The sequence below is a fragment of the Lagopus leucura genome, unplaced genomic scaffold (genome assembly GCF_019238085.1).
Source record: "Lagopus leucura isolate 7727_CA_CO unplaced genomic scaffold, USGS_WTPT01 Super-Scaffold_100002, whole genome shotgun sequence".
Classification (NCBI taxonomy): Eukaryota; Metazoa; Chordata; class Aves; order Galliformes; family Phasianidae; genus Lagopus; species Lagopus leucura.
Genome location: NW_024962263.1, coordinates 19,619,729 through 19,640,065, shown reverse-complemented (window position 1 = coordinate 19,640,065; position 20,337 = coordinate 19,619,729). Strand labels below are relative to the sequence as shown.

Below are 20,337 nucleotides of genomic sequence, written 5' to 3'. Positions count from 1 at the left end.
TTACCTTATTTAGACGTTTGACTGAAGCCTTATTAAAAAGTAAGCATAATAACTTGATGCACACTACGGTAAGAGATGCCATGGCAAACAAGGAAATAACCCCCCTCCAAACATATGAACATTGATAATATGTCCATGAAAATAAGGAAGCAGCATTAATTTCGGAGCAACCTGCATATTAAATTTTTATTTTAAGTTGATCCTCCACCTCCCAGCTTCCCTCTGGCATCTCTACAAGCCCTGCAGTCAGGGACTGAGATGGTCAGATGGTCAGCTACACACGGGACAGCTGCTGGCTGCTCACCTCACTTGTCCCTGCACAGGGCTCTGCCTCCTGTCCCCCTGGAAGCCCTGATCAGCCTCCCAGTTTGACTGCTTGTTTTCAGGTTAGGCTTTCCAGTTTTATAAGTGCAAGCATTTTAGCAGCAACTTAAACTGGTGCTAAGACACAAAAAAATAGGCAGGGCTGCCAAGTTATCTCCTGAGCTATTCCTGCACCAGGCATCATCCATACTGCAAATTAGAGCAGTTCACTCAGAAACAGGAAGTCAGAATTACTTTATTATGCTAACATCATAAAGCAGCTGTTCAGATGAAATTACAGAGAAGGTATTTTCACTTTCACTTTGCTTAAAAGGGAGTGAATTTTTTTTGTTTTTTTTTTTTGCTCTTTGCTCCTTGCAGTTTCTAATCTAATTCTTGCAGTCAATAATTGCTTATTTTAACGAAAGCAGTTCAAACTCCAAAGCAGTTATGAATAGGAGAAATATTCAGGTGTCTGCCAGAGCACAAGGAAGCAGACAGAATTTCTGAAGATTTCCTGTTGAAAAAGTCTGAGGGGAATTTAGAAGCCCTGTGTAGGGCTTATATCACAAGCCTGCTTTCTTCTGTTACAGACTAAACTGGCAACAACTCATTATAATAATGATTACCAGTAATAAATAAATTTGTATCCAAAAATAATTAAAATTGAGCAATTTAGTCTGAATCATGCTTTAATTAATTAAGCAATTAAATGTTGTCCTCCTTTTCTGCATTCAAATTTTTTACTGAAATTTTACAAATTTTACACTAGATGATCATTGTCGTCCCTTTCAATCCAGACCATCTTATGATTTTATGATTCTATGATTTCCCAGAACACTTCTGCTCTGCATTCTAACACAAAAAGAGGAAATGAGATTGTTTGCTGATCCTCTAAGAAAACTTTCAAAATTAGAAATTCAAACCCTGTCTTCTCAGCCACACTTTCAGTAAGACGGTGGCATCACAGGATTCAGGCCTTCTAAGTAAAAAGAAAAAGTGAGAAATTTCCCTTAAAAGTTTTTTTCAGGATCTCTACACACAAAAACAACAGATAAGAAAGCTGCCCTACTACCCAATCACTTCATTAATCCTACAAATCTAACACACTCTGTAGATCAGGACCACCATTTTGGGACCATTTTCCCCTTCACACGATCTCTTTCGTGTATATCTTATCAGCCTTTTGCTCCATGCCCAGCAACCATCCACCTTCCACTCCTTCACCATTATGCCAAGACCAGGACTACACCACAATAGCTCTCCTATTCCCAAGGATTCTTTAATGATCTCCGTGTCTTACCCAGGCATGCTTTTCCCATCTAAGGTCATCAGTTTTATCACATGCAGTTTTTCTCAGGACCTCTGCTCCCCCTCTGCATCAAGGTACTTCTCTGTAATTCACAGACTTTTAGCATCCGATTTTTTTCTTCTTAAATAAATAAACAAAAAGAAAAGGATTTATTTCAAGTTTTGCATTTGGTGCTACAGGAAGGGTGGACAAGACGGTAGGAAGACTCTGCTGAAGGGCATTACATGTTGCTCCCAAAGTCTTTGATCAACAATCTGAAGCTAATCTGAAGCTAAAATTGGCTGCACCATTGAAACAGGCACAAGAAGACTACGCTCCTCAATTTCAATCACTGTGCTCCTTCACTAACACCAAATATAATTACATTCTTTACTATTTTTCTTTTTTTGATACTAGAAATGCTGGAACTGATCAAATACAGAATTAAGATGTTTTGTAACAGATATACACATTAACACTAAGCTACTACTTTGTCTGGATCAACTCTCTTTTCACTGTACTTTCAATACTTTCTCCTTTGGGAACAAAAAAACATCTATGCTTATTACAAAAACAAAATTACATTTACAGACACATCAAAAATTATGTTCCTGGATTGTTTTTGAGCAACTCCTGACTGCTGAAGTCACTGAAGGAATGGATCCTCTCTCTGACAAGGACTGATTGGTTGTGTCATGTTTGGTTGTTGATGGAGTATCAACCTGACAATTTATTCAATAGCATATGTTGAAAGATTATCTCTGTTCCACACTAGTCTCATACCTTTAAATCATCAAGGTTACAGTAACAACACCCAATTACAATGCTTGTGCTTTCACAGCACGTGCAAAATCCAGACAGTTCTTGAAAGACCACAACACAGCTGTCACACTTCTGTAGCTTCTCAACACTGAATTTCAAGGTTTCAGGGTGCCAACTCTGCAAATGGAAGCATTTGCCCAATGCTGTAGACACTGTCTCCATTGCTTCCAGTTCTCCTAGGTAGAAGGATTAACTGTACTGATGACTGCACATATGCTGAAGCTAAGTTAACTAGATATACACGTCAGCATAGAAAGGAGAAAGAAAACTGGACCACATTTTGGTGTGCTTTTTGGGGGAGGGAGCAGAAGGGGCACAAGCATGTCATAAGAAGGATGATAATTAATGCTCTTATTCATGGTAGGATCTTGATTTATACTCTCTGTGGTGAGAATGCCTCATATTTCAGCTGGTGTCGTGTTCATTTCACTGGGATGGAATCCAGTTTTCTTCTTAAATTATAAGTTAAAATGTCTGAAGCCAAATTTCTTTCTTAAAAGCCATAATCAAGCTGAATGACTAGACTACAAGTTTAGATGTTTCCAACCAATCAAGCCATTTGTGTGAGGGAATTGTCATACTCTGTAATCATCCCTACATACTTGGGCTTCTGCAACCCTCACCATGTCTGGTGACTCATGGTGGGTTTCCAACAGCCCAAATTTACAACAGCTTTTCTTTCCCCTATTGTTGCACTCCTTGTCAATGCACACATCATCATGTCAAAAGTTTTTCTTTCTTCTTCTCAAAGTCAGCTATGGAACTGACTGCAAAATGACATGTTTGTAAACACAAAGGACATGCTACAAATATGAGACTCAGCATCCTGAGGAGAAAACCTTTTGAAGGGAACCAGAACAAGACAGAGAATATCACTAAGTTCAAGTGCCAACAGGCAGCTGCCTACATTCAGAACCCATGTGCTAGATGTTTTCCCTCTCACAGTTTCCTGCAAGCCTCTTCTCAGACACAATCACATTCTTTAACTGCACTCTCAGGCTTCACTACACAACCCCTCAACCTCTCCTACCAGCCACCGTCCTTATGGTTTCTTCACTTCCTGTGCTAAGAATGGATCAGATTTGTGGAAGATCAGCCATTTCAGCATTTTCAAAGTCAGGCTTTATGCTTGTTTTCATTGGCACAGCTTGCAGCAAGATTTTGGATAGCTTCAGAACATTTGTACATGATTTCAAATTATGAGAGATCATCTGTTGGGCAACAGAATCCTCATTTAGAAGAATCTTTTCCATTGTGTTCACCCTTCGATTCAACTGATATGATCTTAAGCTTCCCTTAGTACTGAGCTTTAAGCAATGCTGCCCTGTTTCCAACCCACTCCAAGCACTAAGGCTATGTTATCACTTCAGGAACACAGTGGTGCTTTACAGTCCAGTTACCTTTCAATTCTAAACTATGTTAAGCGAATGCTACGCTCCCCTAAGTTTTAACCTTGCGCATTTATAGTGTCCTTGTTTTGCAGACAGCTAATTAAAGCTTACAAATCTTTTTATTTCTTAAAGGTAACAAGAAGGTTTTGTTCACCTTAGTGATCAATGAAAATAGTGGAACAGTGTGCAGAGGCAACTGTATCGTTCAGCTTTACTCAAGGAAAGTCTCAGGGAAGGTGAAGGACACTGCGAGCCCTCCACAGACTAAGAGACCCATTCCTAACTTAATCTCCCCTTGCTTTTCCATTAAATTTCTCCCGTGAAACAGTCAATTCTGTGATGACAGAGATACTCGAGTAACTTCTCAAATTTTATTCAGAATCTGTACAGAACTACAGAATCTCCAAAGACTTTTACTGGAGGGTACGAGAATTGAATTGGCTTTGAAGAAATGCCCAAGTATATTCAAAGTGTCAAAGAAGAAAAAAACTCACCTCAAAGCCAAAAAACACAAAAGCCAACTGGAGAATGTGAAACTACTGTAAAGAAAAACTGATACAAGAGGTATCCAAAGGTAAAAAATAATAGTACTCTGATGTACAAGAACATAATACTGATATCAGACAGACACCTTTCCCGACTTAAGAACGTCACCAGCTTTACCAGTAGTTTTGTGTCTCAGTTTCAAATGGATGGAGTCTCCTTGTTTTTATCACATTTTCTAGGGACTAATAGAAGAGAATCTCTACCACCTATCTACTGGGTGCCAGGATAATAATTTTTAGTGATATAATGCATAGACTTTACATAAAACATCTACTGCCTATGCAAGAATCTTTCTTCACCACAGCCAAGTGAAGAGGTGACCTCCTGAATACAATAATGTGATCGATCAGGATGAGACATTGATTTTTGCCATTTTCATGTGCTTCAATACAGAATGTGACTGTAGGTTTGCTACAGCCTGAGATACAATCTGTGTGCACAAGTGAACAGCTTTGCTCTAATGAAGAGATCTCTAGTTCAAATGAGAAAAGGCTCCATACAGAGTGGAGACCCCATGGCTTTTCATTTCAAATGGCCCGTGGCCACAAATTGGTTCTTCCTGCTTTGTTATTGTACAATGCTCAAATGATTTTTTCAAAGCTGTCTGAAGGTCTAATTAACCCTCAAGCAAGGGACAGAAATGTTCTTCTTCCCCATCAAAAATCTCAGCAAGTTAAAGAGGCTTTTCAGATAAAACACATGCAAATGAAAATAAAAACTCTGGTCAATGATAATTAGTATCTCTCGAAGACAGGAGAAATATTTTTAAGATATAAATTTGGAGACCTATGTCATTCTGCCTGTAAATATATTCCATACTGGTACCTATCTAGATTTTCAAAACTTCCATGATCCTTTCATGTTTTTAAACCTTTTGTATAGAAAGAGCTCTTTATGGCAGCAAGCAGGAAGAGCACAAATTATGCCATAATAGAGCATGAAAAGATAAATTGAGAATAACTGAATTCCAGGTAATTTGTTGGATGCTACTGAACTGCTGTCAAATAGCCAGGGGCCTAGAAATCAGCACTAAGATAGCAAACAGTAGTAGCAGCCAAAAATCTGCTACAGGGAACTTCTGGACCCCACTGGTATTTGAATGGAAATGCTGACAGACACCAAAAGGAAACAGTTGAAACTGTGAAAAAGGGATTACATTCTTTCAAATGAAAGCAACGGTCTGACTACAAATCAACAGTCCACTTACACAGGTAGACAACAGCTATAAAATTAATTCAGTCTGAACTTAAATTGGTTGTTCATAGCCTTTCTATTTTTAAACTACTGGAATATGTGAATGAGGCGGTTGGTCTGTGAAACATAAGCAGTAAATTTTGTGCAGCTCACTCTACAGTCAAAGCCCAATTCATGCTAAGAAAACATGTGCTGGTGACAGACAAGTGGCTTAAGTTTCGGAATTCAAATTCCTGCCCTCCTTTGTACATGTTTGAGGGCAACAGACCTTGAAGAAAGGAGACCAAATTTATCTGCCAGCAATACAAATACGCATGCAAAACTGCCCGGTACCATTTACAAAAGTTCCGATTGTTAAAAAATAAGAATTAAAAAAATTGGTCTACTTTCTGCTCTTCTCAGCTCATACAGTTACCAGTGACATTCAATGAAGATGTGAAAAAACTAATGCAAAAAGCTATCTTTCACATCTAAGAAAACAGCAGTGCAATTACCAATGCTAAAGCCTGTACAAGATTACAGATTTCTACTTCACCATTTTCAGTGGTTATCAGTAAGTAGGTTCAAAAGCCACAGAATTCAACAGGAATTTACGCTGCTGACTATGCATGTATTACTTATTCTTCTATCAGCTGACCAAATGTAAAAAAAAAATAAAATAAAAATAGTGGCATACAGCAGACACAAAGAGCAAGGCTTTTTGATGTTTTAACAGAATTCTGACTTCCTCCTCCTCACCCCTCACTGAAACAGCCCAGTGATGACAGCTGATAAGATCCTTACAGCAGCACATACATACAGCAAGTTACCAACAAGTACCTGATTGGCTACAAACCATAACAAAAATCAACCTAACAGCAAATCACTCGTGTAGTGCTTGCATACATGATAGCATCTGCAATTGCACAGATCTTTCTGAGGTACTTCCCTTTTAAGTAATATCATGTTCACCAAAACGTCCCAGACTAAAACATTTGCTAAGATCTGAATACATGCGCCTTAAAAATCCTCAGTATTTTCATTAATGAGGTCAGGCAAACATCATTTTTTATTATTATTATTAGCAGCAATGTAGCAAGTCAGCAGAAAGAAGTAATCCAAAAAGAAGAAGAAAACTTGGTTAACCAACTGATGGGATTTGTTTACTTTTACTCCTGTCATTACAGCTATGTTCTTCCTCTAGTATGTACACAAAAGAAAAAAAAATAACAAAATAATGGTACTTGGGCAGACAGTTGTTTGATCTACTTAACTGACCATTTTTAGAAATAACGATCACCAGAAATAGATTCCACTAGATTTCCAATTAAAACCCTGCTGCGTTTATATAGATTTTGTCTACTGCTCTCCAACAACAGATGTGAAATGGAAGTTGTAATTAATGCTTGGAGACAGGAACTCACTTTGAACTACATTTTCAAAACATTATCTGCTGTGTGTAAGCATAACATGTTAATTATGGAAGTTAAGCAGCTATCTACAGGCATTTTTCATGCAGTCTTCGCAACTGAACTCTGTTTTGTGCACCTTCACTGAAGGAGCTGGTCGAGACAATTACCCCATTTCTGTGGTAGTACAGGATACAACCTAACAGAACCCATTGAAATTCATCAACATGACTTCTAAATTCCTCTACTGTAAAAGTATAGCAATTAAATAATCAGTAGTTTCCTCAGTGACCAAACAGTAGATCCTGTAAAATTATTACTTGGAACTGTTTGGCGTACCAAATACTTTGAACTGTGCAACTACTGCAAGCTTGTAGACAAAACTAAAATAAACTGAGTTCTAAAAGGCAGTGAAATAACAATGGATTTGGCCCAAATGTACATTAAAGGGGAGATTTAGATCAGATGTTATTGGAAAATTTTTCACTCAGGGATGTGTTGAGGCACTGGCACAGCTGCCTAGAGAAGCTGTGGGAGCCTCATTCTTGGAGGCATTCAAAGCCAGACTGCATGAGGCCCTGGGCAGCCTGATCTGCTGGGTTGCAACTCTGCTCCCATCAGGGAATTGGAACTGGATGGTCTTTAAGGTCTTGTCCAACCTAAGCCATTCTATAATTCTGTAACTGTATGACCACTAATATAAACCTGCTTCAAAGTGAATGAGCTACTACTACTAACACAGTTTGTGTGAAAGCAAGGAAACGCTTTGGCCTCTTCTCAAAAATTACTCTTGTTAATTAACAACATTACTAAAAATGAGACAGAAGTACTGCTTACTAGGTGGCTTAAATTGCCATTTCTCTTCCTTAGTCAATGGCCCATGCTACAGAGTTATTCAGCTGCCCAGTGTATAGGCACTTGATACACTTTTGTTTAAGGTCTATTTTCTGCAGGAAGTGCATCATAGTTCTTCTCCTTAAGAAAACAATCAGAGCAGTTTTCATCTTTTTAATAAAACATATTTGGGCTACTATCTTTTACTAGTCTTTTGTCTGTCTGCCTCCACCTAAAACCTGTATCCACAGTAGAGGACATCCATACAGCAGTGCTTTCAAATTCCACAAATTACATCTGTCTTGCTTTATTTAATTATCCTGTACCTCAGCATGCCTAAGATTTTACCAGTATAAGTACCAGCATCCGCTTCCTGTTGACATGGCACTTCTGACAGAGCAACTGCACTGCATCTGAAATACTTTTACTTTACTGAAAAACAAATGAGTATGCCAAACCCTAGACAAACAAGTCACAGGGCAGCAACTGACCTGGATGCTAAAGTGTCTCGATCTGCAAACAGAATTAAAAAAAAAAACAAACAAAAAAAAAACACACACAAAAAACCCGACAGTGACTATTGATAAACACTGCACAAACAACAACTGGATCCCCTCAGGGCATTCTCATGACTGCAAGGGAGATAAACATGTAATAATTAGATGATTTAACAAACTACATGCTGCTAAGGCAAATTAACACAAATAGATTTTAAAAATTGATGTATAAATAAATTAATATACCTTTTAAGTACAGATAAATGAGCACTCGGGGTAATAAAGTAGACAGAAATTCTCAAGCCACTTTGTCAGAAGGCAACTCTTCCAGTTTAACCATGTTTTTTGTTTGTTTGTTTTAAGAATTAGAGAGATTTTCTTTTCTCATACCAGTTACATCATGTTTGCTGCATCATCTGAAGAGACAAAGAGAGCCAGCCCCTGAGCTCCTAACTACCACCATCCTCCTCTGATGCGCACATGGCTTCTACAGCACTACATGCCTACGTGGCTGGTACAGAAGTTTTTATACAAATACATATACTGAACAGATGGTTGTGATTATTGGTGGGCAAACTGCAATCCTAATTTGAAACAGAGCAAAAACAGGCTACGTTCCCTCACCCTTCTTGGCCACCACACGCTTCTCTTACTCCAAGAGGCTCTGCCCCAGCCCATCGGAGGCTGCCAGACCCAGCACATCCATCTGGGAAGAGGGCACTTTTCCACTCTAAATAAAATGGCTCTTGTCGAACAAACACCACTTCTAAGGGAAATGGGTCCACCTGGTACTTTAGAGCTTAACTCAGCAGGAAAAAGGATGTGAAGCGCCACGAGACAGCAGTGTGCCCTGGTGGCCAAGAAGGCCAGTGGGATCCTGGGGTGCATTAAAAGGAGCAAGGCCAGCAGGTCAAGGAAAGTGATCCTCCTCCTCTACTTTACCCTGGTCAGGCCTCACCTGAAGTGCTGTGTCCAGTTCTGGGCTACCGAGTACAAAAAAAACCCATAGATCTCCTGGAAAGAGTCCAGCAGAGGACCACAAAGATGATAAAGGCCAGGAGCTTCTCTCCCATGAGGAAAAGCTGAGCGACCTGAGTCTGTTCAGCTTTGAGAAAAGAAAAATGAGAGGGGATCTTATTAATGTTTATAAATATCCTAAGTGTGGGAGTCAAAGGTACACCAACCTCTTTCCAGTGATCTGTGGGGAAAGAACAAGGGAAAATGGCCACAAATGTGAGCATAGGAAGTTCCGCACCAATACATGAAAGAACTTCTTCACGGTGAGGGTGACGGAGCACTGGAACAGGCTGCCCAGGGAGGTTGTGGATTCTCCTTCTTTGGAGACGTTCAAGATCTGCCTGGACACACTCCTGTGCAACCTGGAATAGGGAATCTTCTTTGGCAGGGGAGTTGGACTCGATGATCCCTGGAGGCCTCTTCCAGCCCCTACAATTCTGTGATTCTGTGAAGTGCTTTGGAACTTGTTTGTTGCCTGAACATGGGCAAATGAGGGCTGATTTGGCACTGGAAATATCTGTAGGGCAGTCCGTGAAGTAGCTGCAGTTATTTTCAGGCCTACTTTTGCCTCAGCAAAAACTCCAGCTCTCTGATCTGCTCTTCTTTAATTCACTTGCCTACACCAGCTCCTAACCACTGGCCACAGAGACAAGGGAACTGCAGCTCCTCCCGCAGCCAGCTCGGACACTATAATTTATGTGTTCTGTAGTACAATCCACACACGATGTGGTTCATGGCATCGTCTCCAAGACAAAGTCAGTCTCTCTCACAATGTGTATTTAACTAAAAGCAAACTTGAATCAACAGCTTAGGAACAAGTCTCCTTTGAATGGCGACAAGAACAGCTGCCGCAGCACTTCCCCTCTCCACACCATGTGCCCAGTGCTGGCTTGGCTTCAGAGGCAAGGAAATATCTTGCTTGCCTTCACAAAAGGCTCCATTTTCCAATTTGGGCACCTTCCACTTTTAGCACTGATATTTATCTTTCTATATTTCTCCACACATCAGCCTAGCACACAAGCTAATCTGAGCATTCAAATACAGGAATTAAAATCTAAAAGCTGGACGTCCCCACTCAAGCTGTTCCTTTAAATGAAATGGGAGAGGGAGTAGCAACAGAACCCCTCCAGGATCCCATTACTGGCATACTAAGTTTGTTCTTTTCCAGGGGTGACCCAGAAGCAAGCTCTTAGATAAAAGCAGTATTAATCAAGAAACCTAAGAAAAAAAATTCTAGACAGGAGCCTGCTTTGAGGAGATCTTATTGCTCTCTACAACTCCCTGAAAGAAGGTTGTAGCAAGGTGGAGGTCAGCCTCTTCTCCCAGGTTATGCTGATAGGATTAGAAGTAATGGCTTTAAGTTGTGCCGTAGAAGGTTTGGGCTGGATATCAAGAAAAAATTCTTCACAAAAAGAGTTGTAAGGCATTGGAACAGTCTGCCCAGGGAGGAGACAGAGCAACTGTCTCTGCAGGTGTTCAAGAAATGTGTAGACGTGGAACTGAGAGACACGATTTAGCAGTATGGCAGTGATGGGTTGATGGTTGGACTAGATGGTCTTACTGGTCTTTCCAACCTTAAAGATTCTCTGATTCTATCTAGGAGGAGCATATACAGCCTGTGTGTCTCACAGAGTAAAAGGAGACAGCATGCACTTTTATTTTGTTTTTAAACAGAAAAACAGGCAGAAAATATCACAATTAGTTGACAGACTTGATGCTGATACAAAAAGATGACTGCAGATTAGAACAAATTTTGTCATTTACCTTCTTACTAACAACACAGATTCAGCTACTTATCTCAGCTTGTTAAGTACAAAGCCAGGCATCATTTATGCTATGAACAGTCTGTAGACCAAATCAATAAGCCAAGCCCAACATCCCACAAAAAAAGGGAAGAAAAGTGTGTTGACCTTTATAGCTGGAGCTGTTGGCGGCAGGAAAGAAAGTCACTGACTAGTTTGACAATCTTTGACATCTATACCAAATATATTTTATACTATTAATTAGGAAATAGCAAGGAGTTTAGGAGTATGGGTATGATTATGTGAGATGAAGAGGGAAAAATGTTATTAAGTAAAGAAAAGTAAACTTGAACTCTAACATCTGAAGATATTTACTGAGATGCTCATTGCTGGATAAACAGCTCATCAAATACACAACAGGGGAAGACTTGAATAAATAATGTCTTCCTGGAAAAGCAACTGTTTAAATTTCTTTTAAATTGTTTCTTTTGTATTTCTAAAAAAGTTCAAAGAAATGGTTTACACCACAAGTTAATGTATTGCACTTCATACCATTTTTTGTACTTGTTTGGAAAAACAAACCTCCAAACTTATACCCTAAACAATGCATTCTTCATTGCTAAACTCAAGAATTAAATAAATATGTTTGTATTACTACTAGTAAATTAAAAGCCACAAAGTATACTTTTTCCCTCGGTCATGAGGTGGGCAAGGAGGTGAACAGGGCTGAAGCACACAGAGAGACAATGATAAGCATCTGTAAAAGCAGCATGTGACATTTATAGGTTGGTTTTATTGAGTGACGGAGAGAAATCTTCCCACGGGGATGACTAGCCCCTCTGCTCAAAGTACAGTAGGGTGTTCCTAATTTATCTCTACTGTACAAGGGACAGATACAAGTAAGGTGTTTATGTGGATACAAGACACAGTGTGTGCACTTCAGTGATGCAGCAATTACTGGCCACAGGAGACAAAGTTCAATCTGGAATGTTTTGCTTCTGGCATGCAATGGGTTCCACTGTCCTGTATAAGAATTAGTCTAGTCCCAATGAAGAAAGATGAGGAAAATCATTTCTTCAGCTGGCTGCAAATATGTGTTTAACAGAGGTAAAGCTAATGCACCTTCCAGTCCCAGAATGCTTCTTCCTAAAACATATGCTGATAAACTGATAAAGTTCTCATAAAATTATGTCAACTATTTAATCTGCTTTTCTCAGGGTTTCTGTTCCTGGAGTTCTGTCTCACTTATTTACTGCTATTGGACAAGCAAGACTGGAGGTACCAACTAGGAAAGAGAAGATGCTTTTTATACCTCTCCTGGTTACATATACAGGACAACAGAGACTCTTTCATATGCAGTTCAAAATACACCTGTTTTTCACCAATCACCTTTACTCAATCAATTTTCAGGTTAGTTATACCAAAAAGAAGTAAAATTTGCAAAACTGAAAGGACAATAAATATTCAGTGGCAACTGAAGACCTGCCATCACTAATAGCAAATAAACCTGTTTGTCTAGAAACATACACCACATTGAGCACCAAGCGTCAGAATATCCTAAACTTGTGACAAGCTGGGAAATAAACTAAGACACGTCTCTTCAGAACAAGGATATTTTTCACTTTTTCAGAACATCACCCTTCTATACTCACACTTGATTGAAGAGGAAAGGCTAACATCCACATCCCACACCTCAGTACATCCAATTGCTCTTTTCTTTCTAAATTAAATTTTCACTCATACTAAGTGTTATGGTCTAATCTAACAATGCTAGTAGAAGAGCAAACTTTTCTCAAATGTTCTCCTTTCCTCCTGCAGGGTTGCTCACATATGCTGTTCATTTTTTGTCTACTTTTTCTTCTCAAAGTAAAAATAGACAATTTATTTTCAGAAGAAAAAATTATAAAGACTGTTATAAAGAGAACTACCTCCAAATGTAGGGCTCCCAGTACAAGTCCCTTTAGAGGTAACTTAAAAAGGAAGAGAGTTTCCTTATGCCCTTTCTTTTTGTCATAAATAAATTTGTAAATAAAGAAAACATTTTACGTTAAGATTTGCTTATGCTTAAAAATAAACAAGCTGAATTATATTAATTAATTAATTAATATTCATTATTAATTAATTAAATTCATTAATTAATATTAATGAATTTAATAGATGAAGTTTAAAATAAAGCATGTATATGGCCAAAGCAAGGATCCAAGAAGACTATCCAAACTTTTTTTTTTCTTTTTTTTCTTTTTCTGTGAAGTATTATTAAAAACAAACAAACAACATCAAAAAAGCAACCACTGAACAACTGAAAAGTGAGATTTCACAACCCGGAACAGCTACTTCTATTTCCTTTATTTCTCTCACATTAAGCGGCCTTCTAGATTCAAGGAAGATTAGTACCTAATCCAACCAAGACTAATAAATTATTTAAAGAGCAGGTTAACCTAATCACAATCTAACCTTCATTATAGATCTGAGAAAAAGAGTTCTGTATTGACTAATTCTTAGTTTCTGAAATTCCTAAATAGCTGCCTGCTTTCACATGCCCAAAACTCTATCTGTATTTAAAGGCATAGGTTCTCAGCTTGAATGAGCATAATACCATTCCCTTTCTATTATAACTGTGATGTTGGCCACAACTGGACCTTGGACCTCCAAATGACAGTTGCAGATTAAGCCCCACTGCATTATTTCCAGTCATGTACATAGCATACAACGTTGGAAGAGGGAGGCTAAAGGAGGTGAGAAAAAACAAGACTCCTACACACAACCTTGTCAATGTAAGTGTAAAAAAGCATATGTAGTATAGTGGTTTTCTGAGGCTTGCCAGGGAGTACCTTGACATCCCCAAGCTACCTCCTCCTTCTACTACTGTTGGTAAGAAGTCCCTAGGACAAGGCATGCTTCAACTCTCTAAAAATGCACAAAGAACTGGAGAACATTAAGAAGGAAGATATTACAGAACTGCAAAACACACAGCAGTTAGACAAACGAAAACATTGCCTCTAGATATTTTTCTTAAATTTAGAAGAAACTTACATAGATTTTATCTTGCTGATATCGTTGGAATAAGTTATGCATAATGGAGCCTTCATGGAGATCTACTAGTGCTGCCATGTCTTCCACACTCTCCACACTTGTCTGATGCATAGGCGTTACTTTTTGATGAGTGATGGTGCTCTGTTTATAGGTGAATACCTGAAAGAGTTAAAAAATAAATAATAATTAGAGAACATTCTCAAAAACTCTTATCTGAGGAAGGAGCTTTTATATAAACTCCTATTCCCTATACAGTTCATCAGTGATCAGACTTGCAAAATGATACAGCTTGCCATTCATACCTTCTTCTTGCACTTCTTTCACAATAATTAAAGCCCCAAATACATGTAAAGGGGTCGTATGAAATTATCACATACTGACAATACACTGAGGTCTGAGGTTTTTTTCTAGGCAAAAGAAATCTAGTTTTACAATGGACTACTGTAATACCTTATTAGATGAAAAATAAAACAAGCAAATAATCATCATCCAAAAATCTAAGGCCAACCAACACAAGGTAGTCGTCCACTCCTTACTGTACACCTCACTTAAATTTCTTTGGAGAAGAATTTTTTACGCTGGAAACAGGAAAAAAAAATATATGGATCAAACAAGCTACCAGTGTTAGTACTTCATCTGAAAACAACCTAAATGTTAAATGTTTCCACCCAGGCCTCTGATAAGGACCGCCACCAGGTTAGGTCATGCTTCTTAATGTAATTAGCACATTAAGTTCACCATACAGCAAGTATTTTAAAGCAAATGGCTGCGCTAATTTCTAATTAATGTACTTCTATGATAAATTTCAGAGGTACGCTACAAATGAACAGTAAAAGCCCTTTAAAAGCCATAACTCAAATACTCTGTCATAGAACACTTTTATATATCTTTTGTAAAGCCATGGAAAGTACACTCAAGAGTTGTACATATCCCCAGACTACTTAAACAAACTTTCAGGAACACTGACATCGCTGAAGTTTATAAGCCAATTGCTCAGCAATACAGCTTCCCATTTCCTGTTAATTTACATCTTGACAACTCATCCTTACAGACATATGTCTGCATCTCACAGGCAATGCTACTTTGACAACACTAGTCCCTTCAAAGGTCATCACTGCAAACTAAAAATTAGGTCAGGGTGTTAATGCAAATATTTTAATAAGGAGGAACACCAAGAAAACAAACCTTCCCAAATACTTTGAAATAATATTTATAAAACCAACTGAAGGAGTGCAATAAGCAGCAGCCCAGCTGTTTATGAGCACTGCAGGACTGCCCATGCAGGCAGGGGATTACGCAGCAGAATGGAAAGGAACAGTTCTGCTCAGGAAAAGAAAACCCATCAAATGTTTTTCCAAACAAAAACATACGTATGCTGCTGCTAATGAAAGACTGAACAAGGGCAGCAGCCTAATCAAAGACCAACATTCAGGCAAACAGATTCTTAACACTTACTGCTGCATGATTTTGCCTGTCTTGCTGAGACAAATGAGAAGAAGAAACAAATGAGAAGAAGCAACAGGCAGAATGCAGAACAGACCTAACACTGAAGCTTTGGGTAGGATAACCCACCAGCTGACTGAGGAGAATTGCCTGATGAAATCTGTTCACTGAGATCCTATCCCAGACTGAATATATCAAATGTTAGCACAGACATTTGAACAGTTAGAGCTGCCATTCATTCCACAAGAAAGTATACTGGGGTAAAAAGAAGATACAGGGAACAGATTTCTAACAAATGCTAAAAGGCTGTGCAAACATCAATGGGACACACAGGTCACATGAACAGAGAAAGGAAACAAAACATTATTTCTAGGAGGAGGATTTTCATGTTTGTGATATCTAGTCTTTGACAAACGACGCAGAGGTTAATAGGGCATGCAGAGCATTCTGCACATCACTAAGCTAATTTACTGACAGAAAATTCTCCAAGGAAAATAACAGGACAATTGACCTGCACGTGGTAGGATGACTTAAGATGATCTTCATAGATTCATCCTTTGTATTCAAAACCACAGTTTTCTCTTGCTTAGGCACATCTTTCTCATACTTCCAGCTCTTTCACACATTGCATTCTTGTTTAGATGTGGAAATGTCTCTGGGAGCTGACTCTTAAACGCTCCTTTATGCTTCCTTATCAACCATCTAGAAAAGACACTAACTGGGCTCAGTGGCTGTCGCCAAGACCAGAAAGAACAACAGTCCCTTCCCCATGTTTTATTTTCACCAGAACCATGTATCCTTCAGATTCCCTAATTCCACTGTAAAATTTCAGCAAAGTCATCTACCGTCAAAGCCATTAGATAAGGGCAGCAAAATCATATGATAGATCTCATGTCCTTCAAATGGGCTCTTGGTAGCCCCGCTGCTCGAGCCCTGAAAAGCTTGCCTTGTTTTTTTCATCTTGACTCATGCCTTTGTTAGGACACATACGTGAAAAGGCTGCCTTGAACTTTAATGTTACTAATTAGAAGGTCACACTATGAAATATTACAGCAGATGAAATCCCCAGGAAATGAAAGCTGAGAGCCATTCAATGGGGTCAGTGTGCAGAAAAGGAAGATAACCAAGTTGGCTCCTGAACTTTACAAAGACCATGCTGGCAGAGCATAGGAGTGTCCACCCTCAAGGATATTGCCAGCATTTGGGGAAGGTCAAGAAAAGCATGCAGGAAACTTGGAACAAAATCTAAAACAAATAAGAATTCAGCAAAAACTGCTTTCCTTTCAAGATATAAATGGTCCAAGATAACAAACATGCTGAATATATGGAAAACTATAAATTAAACCCTAAGAGAGGATGCAAAATAAGAACTGTCAAAGTTACTGTGGAAATGAAAATTAGAGGTTGAGATAGGAAGGAGCAATGCAAACAGCAACAACAGAAGGAACAAACTCAAGAAACATAAGACTAAACAGCAAATCTAGCTGAACTCCAAGAAACAGTACTTCATGAGGAAAGAACATGTCTAATCTGCTTGAGTATCCTTACCGTGCCTTACCTTACCACTGTGATGAACACACCAAAAACAGACTCAACCGCTTTCAATTACCCACCTGAAAGCCCAGATAATGAATGGGCCCCAGGTGACAAAAAGAAAGGCTCTCACAGCTGCTGTAGGATTCTAAAATAAGGTAGACAGGAACTATCAAATGCCCAAATATCAACAGGTTGCTGAAAGAGCAACCATACCTGCAGGCTAGAGGAACAGTCTTTACTAACAGTATTGAAGATTGAAAGACAGCAATTGTGCTGTTGAACCAGATTACTTCCTCTAGTAATAACAAAGATAAATTGAACAGACAGTAACTGAGTACAGAAATACATGAATGAACGTTAGAAATAGGGTCACATGCAGAAAATGTGAAAAAAAGACACACTGGCATGGTTTTGAAAGCTGTTTTCAAACTCTGATGAGACATCCCCATGCTCCAATTCATGCTTATTTAGAACTCAGCAGAATTATTCACTCAATTCACTTTCCTCCAAAACATGGTATATTTTATCAGCCTTGCTGTGACAGGGCCATACTCAGAGCAGTGTCAAGATCCACCTGCTCCATAACCGTGCTTCCTGCAGCATTCATAAGATCTAAGAAGACAAAATGACAGGCCCTAGAGTGAGAACTGCACTCATGCTTCCAAAAATATTACCCAGATGAGAAAGGATGACAAGCAGAAAAAAGTTAGAAGGAACCCTTGGCAGCACACAAGGACTTCCAGGACATGAGCATGACCTGCATTGTGCACATTGGACATCTGACAGTGCCTTTTCTTTGCTGAAGACCAGTAAGACACTCTCTGATGCACAGCAGAAAGCTGCAGAACTTCCAAGAGCATAGCAGGATTGAGGATGAGACTGTAGGTAAACACTGAGCAAAGGGGTTTTTGGTGGCTGAGGTTTTGCAAAGGGTCTTGTTCCAAAGAGGCAGAATGTCTTAGAATAAACCATTTCATATGGGACCCTATCTAGAAAGCCAACAGCTCTTAGATCATTTTAAGACACAGGCAGACAATGAAAATAGTGGCTTTATTAAATAAAAATATCATTTTACTGTACATTTTCTGCATTACATATTGCATATATTCATAAATAATGTTGCATCAGCAATGCCATACTGTAATCCACAATGTGCAAGTATTTATTAGGTAAACCTGTGTCTTTATATTCAATTATTTTACATGAATATACTCTTAAATCTACCCATGAACTTACTGGAGAAATACATCAAGAAAACAAGCAATCAACAAATCAAGAGTTTGAGGCATATGACTGCAATTAAATTTATTTCATTTATGATTTTAGAAAAGCAATAAAATCAACATGAAATAAACCTTACAATTTCTCACTTCTTTGCACTGAAAATGACATTTTTATCCTGTGCAAGCAATATGGTGTGAGAAAAAATAAGTCTTTCCAGTATTCCCTTGGGGAATACCACAAAACAATATCTAGAAACCAGTCCTTAGCTCAAAATCTAATGAAAATCACATTTGGAGAAAAGATTTAATTTGTAAATGCATTTTATTAACACCAGGAAAGAAAGCTAGAGCAGGCACTCAATGACAGGAGCACACAAGCTTTCTCTCTCACTGTTTTATTTCATGACATGATGCCAAGTGACAAAAATACCTGCTTGAATAAGGGCATTAATCAGTATCAGGGGACTTTGCAACAGCTGAGTCAAGTGAATTTATGATAATGCTGAATTAAGTGCTTAGTTAAAGCATATCAAAAAGCGCACAATCCTCACTTCTTGCAAAAGCAACAAGTCACACTCATGGCTTCCCAGCCTGTACACAGCCAGTACACCATCAAGTCTCTCAGGGTGCTTTGCACGTGACAGCTGTGTGTTTAGTTTGATGCTGATGAAGAATACTGGATGGGAAGACAGCCAAAAGTATGCTAAAATGTTCCTACTCTACAAGTAAGTATTTGAGTTATGACAGAATCTTCATCATTTTAGAGAGATTTCAGTAAGATTTTTATTTGAAGGCAGAAATGAGCCTACCTACACCTTCTGTACACAGAAACAGTCAGTTAAAAATACTGGCTTTGTTCATGCTCTGCTGTTAGTCTGTATTGAGGACCACCAGTATTTCCCTTGTGTTTAGAAGTTAGAAGAATGCAATAAATCTTGCAAGATCTCTTTATACATGACTCCAAGCAGAAACAAGAGGACTTCAGCTCACATTATAAATTGCGGAATGCAGCATTCCAACGAGAAAAATAAATCATTAAAAGCTCAAGGACCCAGAGATTGAAAACAAAAATAAAAATCTAGTGGTTTACATTTTTTTCGTGACGAGAGCTACTGGCTAAGTGTATGCTTTAGATACAGGACAAGAAGTGCTCATACAAATCAAAAGCAGCTTAATACCAAATGTAAAGCAAATTAACATGGTCGTTCTACTATCAGCAAGATAACCGTGAGTAATGCTACTATCCAATAACTTAATGTTTCTCTGTAATAGCTGACCTTAGACATTGATCCTGTTGTCCCAAAACAATCTATCAAGCAACAAGATGTACTAGTGCACAAGGCTTGCTTTGATACAATATAATTTAATCTTTCTCAAAACAAGAGAAAGTCATGAAGTTTATTATCTATTATACAATGGAGAAAAATTAAATAGGTCTCTTATATCAAGAAAAAGAATATTACCAACTAAACTGATACTGTAACACTAACAGCCGTTCCTTCAGGCAAATATCCCGTACACACGTTACTGAGAATCAGTTTCTTTTTGTTCCCAATTTACAGAATTCCTCCCTGCCTACCCTAGGAATCACTCCATTCCCCATCTTCCTTTCCAAGTGAGATGCCAGGGAGGTGGTTGAGTCAGCATCCTTGGATGTGTTTAAAACCCATTTGGATGTGGTGCTCAGGGACATGATTTAGCAGAGGGTTGTTAGGGTAGATGGATAGGCTGCAGTTGGACCTGATGATCTTTAAGGTCTTTTCCAATCTGAGCAATTCTGTGATTCTATGTCTGGATACTCGCTCTGCCCATTATTGGATCTATCACATCAGATGAGTAACACACAGTTCTGCATAATTACCTGTTTTGCTTTCACTCTTTGCTCACTTCAGGTCCACCCAATTTTTAGCCTTAGTTCCTCCTCTTCTAAACCTTTTTCTCACACAGAATCATCCCTTTCTGCTTCTGAACTCCAGAGTGTGGAGAAGCATGCTCCCGGGCCAGTGAGCACTGCTGTCACTGTGGTAGAGCTCTTCTTTGCTCTTTCCCTACATGTTCACTGAGATCAGTAAGCTTG

General features: G+C 38.7%; 1 protein-coding gene across 1 annotated transcript in view; it reads right to left on the bottom strand.

Moving 5' to 3' along the window:
• Positions 1 to 20,337, bottom strand: part of MYO10 (myosin X) — a 150,920-nt gene that overhangs the window by 74,508 nt on the left and 56,075 nt on the right. The window contains exon 3 of the mRNA XM_042869024.1: positions 14,059 to 14,217. Coding sequence (XP_042724958.1) covers positions 14,059 to 14,217 — 159 coding nt within the window. The remainder of the gene's footprint in view (positions 1 to 14,058; positions 14,218 to 20,337) is intronic.